The sequence below is a fragment of the Carettochelys insculpta genome, chromosome 23, assembly GCF_033958435.1.
Source record: "Carettochelys insculpta isolate YL-2023 chromosome 23, ASM3395843v1, whole genome shotgun sequence".
Classification (NCBI taxonomy): Eukaryota; Metazoa; Chordata; order Testudines; family Carettochelyidae; genus Carettochelys; species Carettochelys insculpta.
The window spans coordinates 15743434-15765464 of NC_134159.1; the positions used below are offsets into that span (position 1 = coordinate 15743434).

Consider the following 22031-nt stretch of genomic DNA (forward strand, 5'->3'; position numbering starts at 1 on the left):
TTCCAGCGGAGACAGAGGCCACCTCCACGCCGACAGCTGGAACAGCTGCACTGCTGAACACGACCACTCTGGAGACGGCTGGGGGCAGCTCCTATGCTGGACAGGCAGCCAGAGGCTGGGCCTGACCTCTCCCTCCCTCCCTCCCAGGGATGGATTGTCCAAGTGCAGTGAAGGGCGTGGCGCATGCCAGGACAGGGAGAGCTTCAGAACATGGGGAGCCGCCCTTAATTGAGAGAAAGCTCCCTCCTCTAGGGCATTTCCACAGGTGCTGGGGCAAGGGGCTGCCGCACTCCCTGGCTTGGAGGGTTTCCATCATCTGCAGGACTTACACTTGGGTTTGGCGGCTCTCAGCACGCCGACTGGGTCATCACCCACGCGCTGGGAAACACTGGCGCTTGCAATGTGGTCCCTGATTCTCCCCTTTCCCGCATTACCCAAGCCCCTCCATTTTGCTCCTCCCTAAGAAATTCTCTTTTCCTTCATTTGGCCCCCTCCTCTCCCAAGAGTCCCCATCATACTCCAGACCTAACGGTCTCTCAAATCAACGGGAAGACACAATTGCTTCGCTAGGCTTTGGGTCAGGCCTTGAGTACTAGCTGTTGTCCAGGGAGATGCAGCCAGTGGGGCTGACAGCCACTGCGGGCCCTGGGGCAATGTGGGAGTGGGAAGTCTGGTTCAGTGGTCCTGGAAGGGGTGGGGCCAAGGGCAGTCAGCCCTTAGCGCCACTCAGACCGCAGTGCGGGCCCCCGACCCTCTCAGAGTCACGCGGCACAGCGCAGTAGAGCTGTCGTGACACTGCAAAGGGGCTCACAGCTTTGGCTGCCACCACTGCTGAAGTAGCAGTGGCCAGAGCACCAGGCCCCTTAGAAATACTGAGCCCCAGGGCAACTGCCCCCTTTGCCCTGCCCCTGTGGATGAGCCTGGATGCAACTCCAGGTTGAAGAGATGCATCCTGCCTGTGGACCCTGCCACACTCCGCCTGCCTCTCCTGGGATGGACTCCCCTGCACAGGCAGGGATCTTGAGGTGGCCCTTGAACCCACAACACCGATTCTAAGGGTACGTCTTCACCACCCAGAAGATGGAACCCGTCAGGGTTGATCTTCCGGCATTCAATTTTGTGCACCTAGAAAGGAGGTGCGAAATTGACGTATCTGGGGTCGGCAGCCGACCCCTGTACCGCTGAACGTCACGAGAGTTTCTCGCACTGACCTCCCTCTGTGAGGACAGCCAGGTAAGTCGACTCTAGCTACACAACTGCTGTAGCTAGCATTGTGTATATGCAATCGACTTTAAGGTCTAGTGCAGACCTGGCCTTAGACTCTTTGCTGTGCAGTAGCCCTGGTAAGAGATGGCTGTCCAGCCAGCTTTGAGATAACTCAGCCCTAACCCATGAAGGGCGGACAGATTCAACATGGAGCCCTTGTTTTATTGGGAAAGCAGATTTCATTGATAGCTCATGGGTATTTCATGATGGGCAGCATACTCCTGAGTGGCTACTTGGATTCCTTTGCTATTTGCTTTCTTTCTAAACTCCATCAGCTGATGAGGCAGCTAATGAGACAAAGCAAGACTCAGAGTGATCTAAAGGCAGCACTGCCTACCCAGCATTGCCTTACACCTTTAACAAGTGGGATCAGTCAAAATCAACGCCCTGTTTCAAAAAAAACAAAAAACAAAAGAAGATTGCCTTAGAGCTCTTGGATAAAAAAAGGACAAGATGCCATTTCTCTAGGGGGAGAAAGAAATCACCCATTCCAGAGCTTTTTGCCAATTTCCAAAAGTACTCAGGGCAGATGGAGCAGTTCTGCCTGAAAGGAAAGTTACAGCTCAACACTGCCTTGGAGCACGCTGAGGTTGAGGCTAGTAACAGAGAGGAAGCTGTGCTAGTCTATATACTATCAAAACAAAAAGCAGTCCAGTAGCACTTCAAAGACTAACCAAATAAATTTATTAGGTGAGCTTTCATGGGACAGACCCACTTCTTCAGACCACAGCCAGACCAGAACAGACTCAGTATTTAAGGCACAGAGAACCAAAAATAGTTATCAAGGTGGACAAATCAGAAAAAAAAATTATCAAGGTGAGCAAATCAGAGAGTAGAGGGGCAGGGGGGGAAGAAAATCAAGAATTAGATTAAGCCAAGTATGTGTGGTACTGCACCCATTACATTAAGCATACTTGGCTTAATCTTATTCTTGATGGCCCCTGCTTCTGCCCCTCTACTCTCTGATTTGCTCACCTTGATCATTCCCCCCCCACTTTTTTTTTTAAAACATCTATTTGCCCCAGATCCCTAAATGGCCCCCTCAAGGATTGAACTCTCACCCCTGTATTTAGCAGGCTAATGCTCAAACCACTGAGCTAAAGGACATTCTGACCTAGCAAACAGGCATGTAGCAGATACCTACCCACCACACTGGATCCAGGATCAGAGAGTTATAAAGCCCCTTTTGGGCACTTCAAATCACTCGGCAAAAATAACATTTTGCAGAACATAGCTCTTGGCCCTCAATTACCCAAACATCTGCAGTTTCAGAAGGAATGTGTAACTTTCTGGGGTTATGGAGAGGGCTGGGGTGATGTTTTAAATAAGGCTCCTGTTTTCACAGAGTCCAATAGGAACAAAAACATTTTCCATGAGCTGCTCCGGGTGACACTTGGGAAGGTGTTTTGCATCATGCAGAAAACAAAGGACACTGTATGTTAAGCATCAACTTTAAAAGTGTTCCACAGCAAGAATCTTTCCTGCAAGCCTGGGCTGATGCAAGTCCATGCACTAGTGTTTATATCCTCAGAAGTCGGACCAGACCAGCATGCAAATGTCCCCGCTTGCTGTGTAAGGAAGGAATATAGCTCATGCAGGACCTGCCTCCTTCTTATTTACAGCCCTTTCCATGGCTGCAGAGAATCCAGCCTATGCGATAAAGGATTAGTCATTAACCCAGCTGGGAAAAGGGCTTTTGTGTTGAACACAAAACAGCTGCCTGTGTTTCCTTCTACAGTTCAGCTTTAGTCAGTGACAAGGAAATCCCTCTGCAAACAGAGTGCCACCTGGCCCAGGCAAACAGAGAGCAGTCAGAAGACACTTCTGAGCTTTTGAAAGGCCACAGTCACATTGGCAGTATAACAGTACAGAGTGAGCATCCCTAAATCAGGACTCTGATCCGGCTGGACCATGGATGTTAATAATAATAACTGGAGATACACATCTCAGATCTGGATGGGACCTTGGGAGGTTATTGAGTCCAGTCCCCTGCCCTCTTGGCAGGACCAAGCACAATCACTGACCTTTTTTTTTTAAAAAAAAAAAAAAAAAAAAAAAAAAAAACTACTTGCCCCAGACCCCTAAATGGCCTCTTCAGGGATTGAACTCACAACCCTGGGTTTAGCAGGCCAATGCTCAAATCAGTGAGCTACCCCTCCCACCTGTCCCAGGCCAGAGGCAATTACTGACAAGGAGTCATACAGCAGGAGGACTGGCACCCCAGAAGTTCAAGACCAGTCACATCCCCAGAATGCCAGACCAGGGAGGTCCATCCTGTAATGCAAGAAGGTCTTCAACAAATTTCACAGAGCGTTTGATAAATTGCCTGCACACTCCATCTGCATCCCACCATTACGATCCCAGGCTGGGCAGCTGGTAAGTCAAATATAAGCATTGGCATACTGTAACTGTCCACAACCCCTGTTCCCACTACACATCCCTGGAGATTTCTAAAAGGCCTACTGATGTGCTGCTTTTTAAAAGCAAATCAAGAGTCTGTTCTCAGCTGATTTCTAAGCCCTACTCTCTCTACCTGCGCAGTGAGGGCAGAGAAGGCAACGAACACTGGCATTAGCAGCCATTGGCGTCTCCGAGCTCAGATTTGTCCAGCGGGTGTTTGGAGTTCTAGCGGAAAGTCAGCTCGCCGTTTGCCTCTGACGGGCTCCACTCAGGGAGGGCAGTGGCACAGAAAACCATGTGAAGAAGCAGATTTGCATGAGGTTTCAAGGCTGTACAGTTCAGCAAAGACACAGAAGAGCCCCAGGCTCCCAGCCCTGACCTCCTAAAGCCATGTACAGGAACTAAACATAGGCTAACTGGGGAAACCACGCTCGCCTGTGCCTTAGCTGAGACAGTCAATGTGACTAAGGGTTTGTCTGCACTTACCGAAAGAGTGACTCCTTCAGGATCTATCTTCTGGGGCTCAATTTAGTGCATCCCCACTAGGGGCACTAAGTCGAACTATCAGGGCTCTACGGTCGGCCCTGGTGCATCTCCTTCTTGTGAGTAGTAAGGGATGTTGACAAGTGAGTTTCTCCCATCGGCCTCCCTCTGCGTGGCTAGCCAGAAAAAAAAAAAATCAATTTTTGATACATCAATTCCAGCTGCACAATTGTCTCAGCTGGAATTGCGTCTCTTAGACCGACTTCTCAGTCTAATGTACACTTGGCCTCTTTCTCATTTTAGGGGAAATGTGCCTCAGTATTGAGAGGAGACCCAGCCAGGCTGGTCACCTTTAAAAAGAAGACCAATAACCTGAGCCAACTACAAAGCAGAAGGTGACGGAAGAGAGATCTCGGCTGGCATCAGTTCAAAGGCAGGTGAATCTCATGGAGCATGTTCATTCTGCCTCATTCTGCCCATGTTAAAGCCAAACAAGGCAGCAATAAAGACAGACTTACTAGTTAATGTATGCAAATTAACAATCCCAGCCCTTGGGGAGAAATTCTCAATTGCTAATCACATACAAGACATCCAAGACAGTGGGAGAAGGAGACCAGGTATGGGGTGAGTTACTTGAGGTCTCTTACATCTCCAAGACAGGTGCCAGCCTGGAGGTCTGCATTTGCCTTTTAAAAGCAGAAAAATATCTTTGATCAAAAAACCACTTGCCATTGACTTTCTGCAGGGAAATTCACATTCCACCACTAAAAGAAAACTGCCTCTACAAGAGGTGTACAGCTGTTACTGGTGAGGCTTTTGCAGTGATGTGCAAGTGAATGCATATTCTTGCTCTATACAGAACATCTAGCATCCACAGGAGATCCCACAGTGCCTGGGTGATCACTCCAGCCAGCAGCTCTGCAGGTAAACAGATGAAGAGCAGAATATGTTCCTGGTCCCTTTAAAAAAATGTTAATCCCAGGAAATTTCCCCTATAAACCCCTGGGAACTTTGAAATTCCCCTTCTTATATTCTGAGCAAGTGCTCACTTATCTGGCCAGGTTACAATGCGCTTTGCTCCATGGAGCAAAGGGTCCCCTGCTTGTAGCAATGCTGAGCTACTGGAGCCACACAGTGGCTGGGGGAAGAAGGGACTGTGCTGGGACCCAGGACAATTGTTGGAAGTACTGCAAATGTACACACTCTCAGTGTTCCCTGTAAACTGAATGCTTGCTTGGCCAGTGAGGGGAGAGATTCAGGTGCTGCCCATCTGATTAGCAGAACATCCACAGCCAGCAGCATATATTTCTACTGGTGGTGGACATCCACGCAAAATTTATTCCACACACAGAAAAAAATTAGAGGGAACATTGCCCGTGACCCTAACTGATTACACCCAGCAGTGCTTTTCTTTTACTGCTTCCGGGTGAAACCGACAGCATGGAAACTCTGTAGAGGAACTGATGGATGCCTTTTTGATCCTGGAAGAAAAACCATTATCTCCCCACCCTGTTGATGAAGGACAACAGTGTTTGCAGAAGAAAAAAAAACAGAATTTGTCATGATTTTGAAGTGATAATCACTTAGCACAAGAGTCACATCACACGGTGACAGAAGGAAAGAGAATGAAGCTCTCAGGCCAGGAAATTAGAGAAGAACCTGAAGACTACATGGAGGTTTTTTGAAATAGAATAAATACTTGAGAGTCTCACCACAAGCTTCCCCACTGCTCTGGGGAGGTTGGGAAAGAAACCTCCAGGAGCCTCCCTTCTGAAGTTTCTTTTAGATCCATGTAAGTGGGCAATTCAGCTCCTATTATGCTTCCTCATAGCCAGAAAGGTTTCATTTGCTGAGCTGTCCACATACCATAACTGTTCCTTTTAACAAATGCAAATCAGGCCAGCCAGCTGGGCCCAACACTGCACTGTTCTGGGAGAGACGACGTACTGTCAGCTCGCAGCATCCGAGAAAAAAAGACACAGAACAAGAAACAGGGGACTGGGAAAACAAGTGGACCTTCCGCCCAGCACGTTTTTATGTTCCACAATTTATTGGTGACATCAATAAATCAATTCTGATACTAACCAATTCCTGACACCACTGGACCGGTTGCAGCTTTCAAAATGGTCAAATATTCTACATCAGGATCTCACATTCCTCTAAAGATCATCAATGTGCTCGGAGTCTTTCAAGATGCTGTTTTGAAGAAAGCTCAGCAAGGTGGGTTGGGATCAGTGACAAGTGTTTATATGTAAGGGCATTTCTACAAGCTATGGACAATGTTCCCTCTAATACTTTTCCATTCATGTGCTGAATAATTTTTCTTACGTGCTCTGAGGTATATGTGGCTGTGCACCACCAACAGCAGCACATGCTGCTGGCCATGGGTGCTCCGCTAATCCGCTGGGTAGCACTTGAATCTCTCTTGTATGCCCAAGTGCTTGGCTCACAGGCAAGACTGGTTATGGATCAGTTCTATGGTGTGAGTGCAAGTCAACACGCAACGTTAAAATTCCTGGGATTAACAGTTCTATAGGGTCCAGCAACATATTCTGATCTTCATCAGGATTCCTGCAGAAACTCAGCTCTCACCATACAAGCAATCAAGTCACATGCAACAGCAGATTAACCAACACATTCTGGTGACACGGCAGGCAGAAAGACACACACTGCTATTGCAATGTGTCTGTACATCCAGTATTGCTCATTACTCCCTGCCCATTAGGGCTGGTTGTCACAGGGCGCAACCAGCTACAATGGGATAAACACTCAAATTCCAACTGCTGGAGAAACTGAAGGAGGCAATTTTAGTTACCAGGGCAGATGTATTAAAGCAGGCAACAAGATTCAAGGAAAGATGCAGGCTGGAAGGGAAAGGGGAACACTTCAGCAGCTACCATTGTGTAAAACAAGCTAAGAAGCCAATTCCATATTGGCTACCTCATCAATTTCCCTATTGTACTGCAGCAGCACAGCAGTTGCAGAAAAAAAAAAAGGCAGTTATATTGTAGACAGTTTCATGCCTCTGAGAGGATTCCCCATGAATTAGTTTTTTGCTGCTAAGTCACATGTCAACCCAGCCACATCACACAGACACACACAAAAGAAACTGTGCCATTTCTTGGTCCTCTGATATCTCCCAGATCTGAGACTCTGTGAAGTTAGAAATCAGAATGGTAACTGACAAAGGTGCACACAGTCACTTCCCAGCTGCATTTAAAGTAGAATCCCAAAGACAAGCTGGAACAAGACTGTTTTCACAAACACCAGGCGTGGCCCCAAAGGCAGGCAGAACCCAAGCCAAATCAACCTGCTGGATTCATCACCAGTCTACCACAGCAATCTTTACAGGTTATTAACCAGCACATAAACAAATTCCTTAATCTCAACTTTCATCCCTTCCCAGGCTATTTATGGCTGATTTTGAAAACTTAGACACGGATCCTTTCCTGATCAATCTGCTTTTCTCCTTCTCTAGCCTGACTTGGTTGACTTAAACCCTTGTTCTCTGGATAGGGCACAGGGTCATCTACAAGTCTCCTCCACTTCCCTCGGTCTCAGAACAAAACGTCTAGCTGACTCCAGAAGTACCCTTGTCCACCGCATAGTCCGTTCCTCATGTGTCTCAATGACCCCGAAAGCTCTGCCAGTGGGAGCTACAGCTCCTGGAAGGGTCACAGGATAGAAACCAGACAAATCTGGATCACCTCTCCCCGAGATAAAAGGGGTTGGCTTAGGGTTAACAACCCTATCTGTAAACAAACAGAAAAGTTACAGAAACATCACAAAGAAACCTCGCTCTAGACTACAAGGGTGAGAACCCTTCAAAGGATTTTTTTTTTTGAAATACACCCTATTTAATTCCACTCATTTCACAAACACAAGCTCATCCAAGGGGCAATAAGCGCAAAGGTGTTCTGAACCGCACTCTTAGGGATGCTTCGTAACTGTAAGAGCTGCACAATCTATGTGTTTGTTCAAATCAAAGTGGCAGGAAGGCTACCTGCCTACAGGACTGTAGGCTGTACTCACACTTCATTCCAGGAATAGTAGCTAAATTGTTTTTCTAGCTTGTCTCACTGCAGCTCACTAGCCACAGGAAGTGGGCTAAACCTCCTGTATCCCTTTGGCATGTTTCCACAGCGCTAGCTTCTAATAAATAGAACACTCCACCCTCAGAGCAGGGCTGACCTCAGGTTGGGAACCATGCTATTGCCACTAGAACAATGGTTGTTTTAAGATTATGCTACAGCCGAAACTTTAAAATTAGATTTGATTTTACCACAGGTTGAACCTCTTTACTCCAGCACCCTCAGGATATCACCGACGCCAGACGAAAAGATTTGCCAAATTGCGAGAGGTCAGTATTGTCTAGTAGCATTACCAACACTTCCACTGCTTACTGGGCCCTTAAAAGACATTTAGGGGTAAATTAGAACTAAAATAACAGCTTAGAACACTGAGAGCCAGGACTGGTGGCTGTAAGCAACCTTTATGGGACCATGGGAATTTTGGCCAAGCCCGTAAGTGGTCATCCAGCTAACTAAAAGCATGTCGGATCATGGATGTTGCCGGACGAAAGAGTGCAGGCTAGAGAGGTTCACCCTGTATAGACAAACAGCGTTAATTTGGCAAATATACATGTCAGCTAATGTAGTATAAAAGTGGGTGGGGCTTTGGGCCCTGAGAATCAGAGACTGGTACATATACCTTTACGATTTAGCATCTGCAGGATATTATATACCATCCCCTCTGTGCAAGGGGAAAAAAAGGGTCACAAAAGACAGTACCTGTCCCCAGAAGTTCTACATCTAAACAGGTGAAACAAAGCTGGAGAAGTAAAGCACCATTACCTTCATTTCATGAATGGCAAAAAAAGCTCTGAGCACAACACACACCAAGCAATTCAGCAAAGCACAGAGTCACACATCTAAATTTTTGCTCAGACACGTGTTTAAATGCCTTGCTCTACTGGGACCTAAGCGAATTGCCCAAGGTCATGCTGGAAGTCTGTGCCAGACCAAGCACTGACCCTATATCTCAAGGCCCAGGTCAGTGCTTTAACCATGCAACCATCATTTTAGTCTCTTGTACTAGGCATGTGCGACTTTTAACCTTAAAGCTGAAAACGGCATTCCAGACCCCACTGCTGCCTCACTCAGACATTCGGGCCCAAATTGGGTGCTAAGTGATCATTACTCCAGAGTGGTATTGGTTTGACTGAGAATAGAACAAGGCCTTCAGTTTTGGGAGCTCACCAGGGACTGGGACAACTGCCAATTTCTTGCACAAGAGGCTGGAGCAAACCAAACGCCATTTCAGGGTGGAGCATACTCAGGAAAATGGGAACAGGTGGCTGCTCCCATGAAGGAGGAAAAGCCCCCATGGGGCAGACCTGTAGAGAAGCCAGTAAAGGTTGAGAATCACTGCTGGTCACAGAAGTCTCACTATTTGCCATTCAGCGTGGTACTAGTTAAAATCCCAGCACCGAATCAAAAGGAGACTTTGGAACCTCTCCCTGCCACTGATAAATGTTATCCTGATGCCAGACAGCCACCTGTTTTACCTACACTTTGTGGGTGCCGCTCACTAAAATAATGCAGAGCTGACTTCTAACGACACCAGTCTCCCTTGGTACTCTCAGCAAACTGCAAATTCTTACTTGGACTAGTTAGCGATGGAAAGACTAATCGATTGCACTGGCTTTTGGCTCAGGCCCTGAGTAAGCAAAGCTCAGACTCTGAGCCTTCTGTAGAATGCTAGTTAAGTAACAGAGAATGTCTATAAAATCTTGCCACACAGCCCTATAACATGCCATGCATTCATCTCCTTGTACAACCATGTTTGTTGACATAACATGGAACAACTGTCTGAGCATGGACCTTAAGACAACTTGGATGTCCATAGGGCCAAAAGAAATAGTTACATAATAGGCCAAGCAAGTAGAGAGAGGCAGAGAAGGCCTAAAAACCCAGCAAGAAGGGGAAAAAAATTAAAAGGAACTAATTTGTTGCACGGCTTTTTCAAGCCCATGTACACCATGAGATGGGGTAATGAGATCTGCACACATTATTCAAGGCGTGGGCATAGCTAAGATTTATATAGGTGACATATTGATATTTTCTGTCCTATTCTCTACCCTTTTCTTAATGGTTCCTAACAATCTGTCGGCTTTTTTAATGGCTGCTGCACGTTTGAGCAGATGCCTTCCGAGAACTATCCACAGTGATGCCAAGATCTCTTTCTTGAGTAGTAACAGCTAATTTAGACCCCATTAAATGTCTGTATAATTGGGATTACACTATTGTGAATCACTTTGCATCTATCAACACTGGAGTCCATTCTGCCATTTTCTTGACAGCTGTCCAGCTTTGTGAGATCCCTTTGTAACTCTCTGCGTGCAGCCTGGTTGCATGACCACTTATTACCAAGCCTGAAACTCCTTGTTCCTGAGCAGATCTCTGTGCCCATGTGGAGTTTAATTGAAGTAAATTGGGTACTGCAAAAGTTCAATGGTCTGTACCTGGCAAGGAACTGGAAGATCAAGGCTTAAACTTGCAATTGAAATCTATCTACCATTCCTTTGTTCTTTCAGTTTATGAAAACACTGTGCAGCCTATGAATGCAGCAGGACTGACTCCCACTGCGGGCCCTAGGGCAGGGTGGGAGGGAGCCCAGCTCCATGCCCTCAGACTCAGAGGGGTGGGGCCACGGCAGTCAGCTCCCCCACCCACCATGCTGCTGCAGCACTTCAAGAGGGCCCAGAGCTCTGGCTGCCACCACCGCTGAAGCACAACCCTGGGGGAGCGTCTTTTTTACGACGACATTCATTATTCCATTTCGGAAAGGGGGAGGGGAAGAGAACCTACTTTCCAAAGGTTTTAGAACAATTTTAGGAGAATTACGGACTAGAAATGTACTGATAAGCACAAAAGCACCTAACACTGTTGTCATGGACCTCCAGACAGAAGCATTTTTCAGACTAGATGACTTATGTTCATTTGGAAGGCAAAGACATCCTGTAGAAAACCTCCCCACAAGAGAGCACAGAGTAAACTTCTCCTGTTGGAAGGTCTTCTACCACAAATTGTCTTGGTCTGCACATATTCTCCTCGACATACAATCAGACAGGCTCCTTCCCCTCTAAAAGGCACTGTGCACAGAATACCCTAACATCTCACTGGTACAGTCTCAAGCATCAAAGAGATCATTTAAACAAAGTTCTCGTCCACAGAACTGATGGTAACATCCTTCAATACATGGCTACCAAAGGGGAAATCAATCTTCCCCTTAGATCATTCCCACAAGCATATAGTAAACAAAAACAGCACTTTTTGATTCATTAAGTATTGAATCTTCCCTAAGAGAAAGACAGAATGTTATCTGGTTTACTGTATGTCGGATGAGAGGATTCCAGAGCAGCAGGTCCTTGACAGAAGAGGCTTCTCCCATCCTACCACTCTTAGAGGACAGGGAGACAAATCAGCTGTTTCAGTCCTACTGACAATCAAACAAACAGCTATGAAATGAACAAATCAATAGAAACCTTGGGATTCGGCCCAGGTTACGAGTTGGAGATTCCATAGTTCTCCCTCTGTTTCTATTCTTGCCCGTAACAAACCTGTCTTTGCCATGCCCTGTGCTAGCTAGTAAGGGAATATGTATAATGCAATCTCAACATTATGTCCCCGTGCATTTATCTGGGGATGATAATGTTACAAGCAGCCCTGTAATTAATTGCTTTATCTCATGAGTTTATTGCTTTCATAATTCCCAGCTCTACACCACACATTGCTGGACAGCATTCTGCAGTATAATAAATCACTAGGGTTTCTTTATTTTTTCCAGCGCTTTTCCTTGCAAAGGAGATGAGTTCGAAATTTTATTATAGGAGTACATAGGTAATGGACACTGTGAAGAAGCTAGGTCCTGAACAGTAAGGTTTGTGCAAACAGTTTAAAAAAAGTGGTTCCATCAGACACTGGAGATTTTTAGAATTTTTAGTTGTTTAATTCAAATTAGTAATTACAAAGAGAAATCAATGAAGTTGCATTAGACAAAGAGTTACCAGCATCCGTTGGGCGTAACCTCAGAGTCAACACTATTTCAGTGGATAGCAAATAAGCTACGATCACTTACTCAGAGAAGGGGGTAAAAAAATCAATTACTGTAAAACCAGCAAACCAGATGACACTGCTCTTCAGCTCACAGACACATGCCTCGAGGAGCAGCTTTTAACACTCATTTTTGATGGACACATCATCATCCTCATCATCTCCACCTACAGCCTGATCCTGAGCACTCTCGCCTCTCACTGACTCCAGAGATAGTGGAAGTTGTCAGCAATCATATAGATGAAAATAGAGCCTAAGATGTCTTGCATTCATATACACGTGGAACCTCTCAAGTCTAGCATCCTCAGGACCGGACCAGTGCCAAAGCAGAGACTTTGCGAGATCACAGGAGATCAATGTTGTCTAGCACATTACCAACACTTCCACTGCTTACTGGGCTCTTAGAAGATGTTTAGGGTAAATTACAGCTAAATAACAGCACAGAACACTGAGAGCCAGGACTGGTGGCGGTAAACAAACTTTATGGGACCGCGGGAAACTTAGCTCAATGTCCACTTATTGTGGGTGTGGCCAACTAAAATCATGCCAGACCACAGATGTTGCCAGACCAGAGTTTCGGATTAGAGAGGTTCAACCTGTACCTTAGTAAATTAAGCTCTAATAAAACCAGAAAGATCTCTAGACCCTACTTTGCCACACTCAGCATAGGTAGATGAAACCGATACTTTTTAATATTTACTGCATAGCCAGGCATGGCTCTGCCCCACTCCTAATTCCACTTCTCTCTGCCCTAAATAACCCAGTCCTTCCTGGTTGGAAACAATTGACTGTATACCTAATGTCTGGACACATTCATTACATTATTTCAGAGTCCAGGGCCATAATTACAACAACATGTGCAATATTGCAGAGTCAGTTCCTGATCGCCAGCTTCGGAAGAAGGCTCTACTTCTGCATGAAAATATTTCCCTGCCTAACACAAGAACGACTTTTCACTCCATATTGGGATTTACAAACTGCCCTGCCAAGCGGTCAACTTGCCAAATTATAGCTCTGCACAGCCACTAAGCAGCCATGCCAAGAACAGAAGCCTGGGGAGAGAGAACTCCAAACGACGGTAACGTTTCAGTTTTCAAGGTCATCTAAGTACCTCCCACAGAACAGGAAAAAAATTTCATTGGAGAACACTTCCAGGGATGTCCAGAGGAAATCGGAGAATTCTTGTGATTGTCAGTGGAAATTTAGTTCCTGTATTGCTATAGGAAAAAAAAAACAGTGTCCTTCAGGATACAAGCTTATGAAACCACAAGTCCATATTTACTGTTAATACTTTGTCTTGACCATCGAAATGCAAATTGGTTCTCTAATTCCATCAGCTTTTCACATGCAACTGTTTATAAAGGAAGCAATAAGAGAACAGTAGGACTAGTAGACAAGACTAATTGGTCACCTATCGGCTTACGAGAGAGAGAGCCCCAAACAGGAACAGACTCTAACCTTACTGTGCCAGTTCAGCTTCCTACTCCAGTACATCTACCACACAGCTTTACTCGCTAGTCATTCATACAGGCTGTGCCCTGAAATGCCTTACAAAGCTACCCACCACAATCAGAGTGGAGTAGTCACTACACGAGGAGAGAGGAATGGAGGTACACAAAGAGGAAACAAAACTTGTTTTCATGTGAGATTTGAAACTGGTGTGGGCCATGGGAGCTGATCTGGTGGAGGAATAGGGAAAGGCTGTTCCAGCTGATAGGAGTTGCACAGAAAGTCCTTGCACCAACTCCGCTGTGGGGTAGGATACAGAGATGATCGGTGCTAATAGGCTGGGTACAGGAACACAGTCAGAGCGAAGACTACATTGGTGTAACTTATGTCTTTCAGCCTCCTCAACACACAAACCCCTTGACACCTAGGACTCACTGGCTTTGGCCACAATCTGACATAAGAGCAGTCCATGGGTTTACATACATGCATCCAGTTAAGTGTGTGCATCAGTTTTTGCACCATCAGGGTTTTTCACTGAACCCCTGCGACCGACATTTAAGCCGGGCACATCCGTGCTATCCCTCAGACCAGAAATGGGCTCCAGGCAGCCAAGCAGAAGGGAATCCAAGGGACACAGCACCTCCAAAGCTGGTTCCGAGGAGGTGTGCAGCTTAGGATGCAGCAAATCAAGAGAATGAGGTCATAAGGAAGACAGTCTTGAACTGGAACCTGCTACTTGCTTAAAAAAAATATACCCGTGGGGGACACCATGACAAGTGCCACTTTCCCCAACTGCACAACAAGCTTTAAATGCAGAGAAACCAGAGGGCACAATTGGTTTATCATGGAGAAATGAGACCTGCTACAGGAAGATGATATTTTTCATCAAGAAGGGAGGTGAAGTGGAGGAAAGGGGCTCCACTAGAGGTCCAGAATTGATTAAATCCAATTGACTGACCTCCACTAGAGGTCCAGAATTCATTAAATCCAATGGGCTTTGAAGGAAAACTAGGCAAGCGATTGGGATGTTGTTAGCACTGTTCAGCGTTCTATCAGCTCTTCCACGGGAACCCTGGTTATATACTGGGTTGCAACTCGTCCATAAAAATTCAACACAAGCTGAAACTTAGGAAACGGACATATATGCCATTTAAACTTACACACAGGCCCCAATCGTGCAGTCAGATACACACATGCAAAAAGAGCCCAGCATTGAGGTCATACTGCATTATGTATCATTCAGGGACTTCAACAAGGACTGTGGCACAAGAACTTTGACACTCACTTTTAAACAACTTCAGCTTTTTGAGAGACACACCTTGCAACAAAACATTTGCACATCAGCATCAGTACAGCCTGGGAAATAGACACGATCTGCCCTACAGGCTGGGCATCCACAAGTCCCGTTGAAGTCCACCCAGGCTGTGGCTGTTGTGTACTTTCAGATCAAGCATTTTGCCAGCGGACCTGCTGCTCCAGAGCCAATACACACAGAATCTGAATGGGTGACTTTTTGCCTTCTGGCCCTCACACAAGATGCTCATTTACTTTCAGGGAGAGTGCCACAGACTATGCTTTAAAAATCCTTACTTTTATAGTCTGGAGAGTTTTCCTCATCAGAAAGTTTCAAGATGCTCTAGCACACACAGTGGATCCTGGAGTATAGCACAAGCCCTGGAACTGCCAATTCTTCAGTGCGCATGTCTGCCCATTGGCACTCAGGTACCGTACATGAGCAGCAATGGAATGACATGTTTGTATTCCATACACCAGGCAGTGGAGGCAGCAGCAGCAGTTAAAGGCCAGGTGTGACCTTCAGCTTTGATTTTGCTAGGCACATCTTGGGTCGTGTTATGATCTTTTCATTTAAGCTGGTGGGATTAATGTACGTGAACCCCCTTCCAAACCTCCTTGCTTTGCTACTCGGAAAAGCAAAATGTTTCCAGTTCTGTATTATGGGAACACTGCAACTAATGTTCCCTCCAATTTTTTCCATTTATGTGCTGAATAAATTCTATCATGTGCACCACCAACAGAAATACACACTGCTGTCTGAAGACACTCTGCTAATCAGCTGGGCAGCATTGGAATCACTCTTCCCAAGCACTCCGCTTACAAGGAACAGATACACCGTGACACTCAGACAATAGCTTCAACCAAACACATTTGCCTGCTACAACACAAAGGTCCACTAGCATCTCCAAACAGTGCTTCCACACTTCACAGACAACTTAACTGCCAGCCACCTCTTCCCTCCTTCCTCCCCACCACCGCTTTTACAAAGCATCAATTGCACTGTACATTCATTAATTGTTAATGAGAGTATTATTTACTAACGGGACATTAATCTGACAGATCTAAAAATCAAACTGTACTTCTGCAGCTCTTCACTCTTCTGAAAACTCCTCTTTCAGGAGCAAGCAAGTGGATTGGAGAGCTGAAAATCCAGTCAGTATGGGAACTGAAACAAACAGGAAGCCCACACAGGATTTTCTTGTTAATTACTGTCCCGCCCTCAACTCATGAGTGACGTTACCTGCAATCCCAACAAAACTCAGCCTCTAGCCTAGCTTTACTGAGATTGCAGTCCACCTCTTAAGAGCTGGTATTTTAAACTCATAATATTGAAGCACTTTGTTTCAGTAGAAAAGCAAATTTAAGGGCAGGCAAATTTTATGTTTGTCCAACAGGATATACAGATATTTAAAATTGTACTCAATTGTGCTATTAAAAAGGAAATACTACAATAGGCACAGACTGGCTGGTCTTATAACTGGCCCCTTTCACATAACCCCCTGGGTTTGTTTTGAAATTACTGTAAACTCTTTCATATCCGTCAGCCCCAGGGACTAGGAGGTTGCCAGATATTCAAATATTCTGGATAATAGAGAAGTGTACCTAGCAACACATAACACTTAAGAAAAACACAATTAGATATTAAGAAACAAATATGAATGCGGAATACTTGATTCACCAACAACAGTAATATTGTACACATGTAAATGTATACTGTATTTATTTGTATTTACTTTCACTATGCTGTACTAGTGGAAAAAGTAACTAAAACTTACTTATGGTTAAAATGTCAGTCATCTGAGAGTTTGGACAATAAAATGCCAGATATGAGTTTACTGTAATTCTTTTTGTACTTTTTTTCCTCTAAATAAATGTTTCCAAATTCTAAGAAATAAATCACTACACAAGCAACCCAAAAACAAACAAATGTACCACATAAAAAATACCCTTCAGCAAAGAAACATGTTCCAGTGTGGATGGAGAAACAATTAGATAATTAAAAGACTGCACGGCCTGAGCTTAAAGAGAATACATATTTAGATGGCCTGAATATTACCAGACTTGTTTTAGATACCAAACACCATGTTCATATGCTTATTATGCTACCAGCATTTGATCATGTTACTTTTCAACAAATGTTTCATCTGTTCTCTTGCACAAGCAATCTGGAAATGCAGAGATGTCTTGCCAGTGGCAGATGCAAATACAAACATCCAATACCAAAAATGCAACTATCAATTTACAGAGGAACTATTACATTATAAAAGTTGATTTATCACCAACTAGCAAAGGATACTGGACTTCTATATTCCGCCCCCTCCATACAAATGCAAACAAATTCAAATGTACAGAACTCCCATTTGGGGGGGGAAGAACTAGCATTTAGTAACACGGGGCTAAAAGCGTGTCCAGCACCCAACGGCTGCCATTGGAAAGCTGGCCTGATTTAAACAAGAAGACCTGTGGCAACTTACGACTAAGAGCTGCATCAGACAAAGTGGGTCTTTGCCCATGAACACTTAGGCTCCCAAAAAATCTGTTCATCTATAAGGCACCACTAGACTTCTCATTGGTTTTGTGGATACAGACTAACACCGCTGCCCCTCTGGCACTGGCCTGACTTGTGGGTGCTGAGAAAGTTTGAAAATCTGGCCCCTCATCTTCATCTAAATGTGCACATCACACAGATTATTGGGTGAAAATGCTCACTTCCATGCGTACGCAAATGCAAAAGCACCTTTTGCAAGAGGAAGGCCCTTTCAATATATCTGTTAACATAGTCTTGGTCGTAACCTTTACACTGTGCTACTCATGGGTCTGGAAAACTCTCCTGACCAGATGTGACCTCCTGCGAGCAAAAGGACAGGTTACAGATGCTGAGCAGAGACGCTCAGCAGGCAAAGAGCTGCAGAGGGGCTGCCTGGCTGGAAAATGGCCAGTTACCTGTATCCTGGGGCCGATGCCTGCCTGAGGCAGAGGTAACCTGACTTCTAAGGAGCAGTTACCTGGAGTAGGAGAAAGGCCTTTGGCCCCGAGCACCAGAGACAGACGCGTGAACCTGACTCCCTTTGGTTCGTGAGTGGGCAGCTGGATAAGGACCTCCCTGAGCCTGGGGCAGTGAAGTGCCCCAGTGCCTGGCATTGTGGTTGGGAGGTGCTGGATCCCCCTGCCTGGGCACAGCCATGGGGAGGCCGGACTCCTTGCCCTGAGTTGTGGGTGAGTGGGAGGGGGAAGGCAGGAGCGAGAATCTGCCCCAGGCAGGGCAACTGGGGGGAGTCCGGACCTCAGCAGCCCTCCCGGCCAGGGGCTGAAGGAGGGGCTGGAGGGGGGAACCTGCGCCCCACCGGCCCCGTCGCCTCCCCAGCCCGGGCCGCCATGTTAGCAGCCGCCTCCCCCGCTCCCCGCAGCGGCGGCTGCCCGGGCCTAGCGCGGAGCCGGTGCCCGCGGGGTGCCAAGGTGGTGGGGGGGGGGAAGAGGTGCAAACTGCCCCGCCCCCCAGCGCCCGCTCCCCGCCTGGACCCTGTGCAAAGGGGCGCACCCCCTCCCTCACCCCGGCTGCTGGGGGTCCAACCCCCCCCGGCCCAGCTAGCAGCCGGGTGGGGGCTCTGCTCCGCCCCCCATCGCTCCTTCCCCGGCCCCGCGCGCGCAGGCAGGCAGGGCACGTGCCAAGTTTCCCACGCGAGTTTCCCACCGCGGTTCCCACGCGGCGCCGGGGCGGAGGGGGGGGCAGGTGCTGAGCGGGGCGGCGCGCGGGGGTCGACAGCTGACGCGGGGGGGGGAGGGGAGGGGAGGGACCACCCCCCCCAGTCCCACGGCGCCCCCCGCCGCCCCCCACTGACCCGAAATCCTGGTCCATGGACTTGAAGAAGAATTTGTAGCTGTGCAGCGGCCGGTTGCTGAGGACATGTTTGAAGTCGGTCAGGGTGACCTTCTCGGGGGGCACCGGCAGCTTCACCAGGTACGGCGTCTCCTCCTCGTCGATGTGGTAGATGATCTTGGTCTCCGCCATGGGGGGAGGGCGGGGAGGCGAGTCCGGCTGGGCTCTGCCCGTCACTCCGGGCGGCGGCGCGCAGGAAGGCAGAGCCGGGCGGCCGGGGCGTGCATGCCCTGCACTGCTCCCTAGCTGCGCCGCCGGGGAAATGCACGCGGCCGCCCGCCCCGGGGGCAGCGGGAGCGCGGGGCCCGGGGCCCGGCCATGCAGGAGCGCGGGCAGAGGCGACAGGCGATCGCGGGGCTGGGAGGGAGGGGGGCAGCGAGCTCCGCCCGCCGCTGCTCCGCTGGGGGAGGGGGGGCGCTTCCCGAGCCGCCTCCGCCCCGCGCAGTTAAAGGGACGCCGCTCCAGGCTGGGCGCCGGAGCCCGACCCCAGCGCGCCGCCTCTGGGGTGAATGCAGCGCGCAGGCACAGCGGGGTCGGCTCCCCCGCCACCCCAGCGCCGCTTTCCTCTGCAACCGTGTCTCTGTGTGTGTCTCTCACACACGCACACACACGGCGTCCCTCTGCAATTGTGTCTGTGTCACACACGCACACACACAGCGTCCCTCTGCAACTGTGTCTGTGTCACACGCACACACTCGACGTCCCTCTGCAACCGTGTGTCACACACACACACTCGACGTCCCTCTGCAATTGTGTCTGTGACACACACAGCGTCCCTCTGCAACCATGTCTGTGTCACACACGCACACAAAGCGTCCCTCTGCAACCGTCTCTGTCACACACACATGCACACGCACACACGGCATCCCTCTGCAATTGTGTCTGTGACACACGCACACACGGCATCCCTCTGCAACCATGTCTGTGTCACACACACACGGTGTCCCTCTGCAATTGTCTGACACACACACTGCTTCCCTCTGCAATCGTGTCTGTGACACGTACACACACACGCATGCACACATGGTGTCCCTCTGCAACCGTGTCTGTGACACACATGCACATACACATACACACGGTGTCCCTCTGCAATTGTGCCTGTGACACACGCACATATGGCATCCCTCTGCAACCGTCTGTCACACACTCACACAGCATCCCTCTGCAATTGTCTGATACACACACCGCTTCCCTCTGCAATCGTGTCTGTGACATGCACACACGCACGCACACAGCATCCCTCTGCAACCGTGTCGGTGACACACACAGAGCTTCCCTCTGCAATCGTGTCTGAGACATGCACACACACCCCGCTTCCCTCTGCAATTGTCTGTGACACACACACCCCGCTTCCCTCTGCAACCATGTCTGTGATACACACACACCACTTCCCTTTGCAATTGTGTGTGACACACACACACCCTTCCCTCTGCAATTGTGTCTGTGATACACACACAGACACTGCTTCCCTCTGAAGTTGTGTCTGTGACTGACACCCACACACTACTTCCGTTTACAATAGTGTCTGTGACTCACATGCACACACTGCTTCCCTCTGCAATCATGTCTCTGACACACACACACACACACACACACACCTGGGGCTGCCCAGCCCAGATTGCAACATGATCCAGGATGCCTGGGAGGGGAGTTAAATGGACAAGGTGGCCAGTCTGCTGCGGGCTTCCTTGAGAGACCCCAAGGGGCTGCTACATACTGGCCAGCCAGGAGATGGGCAAAGAGAAAATCTTTCTCACCCAGCTGAAGTTGAAGCTGGTGGCCTAAGGAGGCTGGCTGGTGAAATTGTAGCCACACAAAATGCCTTTCGTGGGAAACCCTTTTATTTATTGGGCAATGCACTTTCCTGGGTAAGATGTGCGTCCCCTCACCTAATAAATAACATTGTTAGTCTTTAAGGTGCTACAGGACTGTTTGGTCTGTTTTGTGAAGCTACAGACTGACACCTTTGAGTGCAATTCCTGGGGTTCTGGTTGCCATGTGTGGAAACCTGAGCTAATAGTAAAAACAAAGAAAGAAAGAAAGAAAAAAAACCCTCACTTGTACAGGACCTGTCATTTCCAGACCCAGAGCCACTGCAGTTATGCAGGAATCATGGAATAATAGAACTTAAGGGGACCTCAAGAGGTCATCCAGTCCAGGCCCTTGCCCTCATGGCAGGACTAAGCACCATCAACATCAGCGGTCAGAAACCTTTTCTGAGGTGGAGTGCCGAAGTTTGACCTTTTGATCTCTACGTACAGTCCAAGTGCCAGTGATACTTTTTTAAAGTCACAAATAGTCCTACTTACAACAGCTTCATTAATAAATAAATTAGGGTGCAGAGCTTTACCATGTGGGTGGTAGCCTTAGCCGGTCTTTTATTAATCCACAAGTGGTCTGGCTTTGAGCAACCTCCTGGCTGCATGGGCTAGAAGGGGTGGGGCTGAGCTCCCACCTTGGGTGCCACTCTTAACAGAGAGATTGCTAGCCCCTGAGATCTAGATCATCCCCGTCAGATATTTATCCATCCTGTTCTTAAATATCTCCAATGATGGATGTTCTACAGCATCCCTAGCCAATTTATTCCAGTGCTTACCACTGTGAAAGCATATTTTTGTGGGCCAGATCTGGCTGTCCCTTGCTTTACAACAGCCCCCCTTCACATAGCAGCACCTTTGACTCCAGTAAAGCTGCTAATGGAGGTATGGAAGCTGAACTTCTGCAGTTCCCAGTGAAATAAAAAATAAGCCAATGAAAGGTAGGAACCTAAATATGCACCTGTGAGCAAACAACCTAGGATTAACATTTTGGACAGATTTAGTTGCCTGGCCCATTTGCCGCTCTACATCTGCTTCTGTTCTGCAAATTCCTGGGGCTCTTTGCCGGAATAATATGGGAGATAGAAGAAACAGCAAGGAACCCTGCAGCACCTTCGAGAATAATAGATTTATTAGGGCATCAGCTTTCCTGGCTAAAACCCACTTCATAGGATGGACTGGAGTGGACATAAAAAGGCAGGTAGACCTGTAAGAAAATGACTGTGAAAGAAAGAAGTTACTAGCCTTTGTAAATTAGGGCGATAGTGGCCATTCAGTGAAGCTGATGGGGAGATATGGGTATCCAGTGAGTGGAAGATGCCTCTGTAA

General features: G+C 47.7%; 1 protein-coding gene across 2 annotated transcripts in view; it reads right to left on the minus strand.

The window, feature by feature from the left end:
• DVL1 (dishevelled segment polarity protein 1) overlaps positions 1 to 19233 on the minus strand; it is a 204151-nt gene extending 184918 nt beyond the window's left edge. For both annotated transcript variants that reach the window (XM_075018109.1, XM_075018108.1), the window contains exon 1: positions 18848 to 19233. In XM_075018109.1, coding sequence (XP_074874210.1) covers positions 18848 to 19017 — 170 coding nt within the window. In that variant the 5' untranslated portion in view covers positions 19018 to 19233. The remainder of the gene's footprint in view (positions 1 to 18847) is intronic.
• Between the last annotated feature and the right edge of the window lie 2798 nt (positions 19234 to 22031).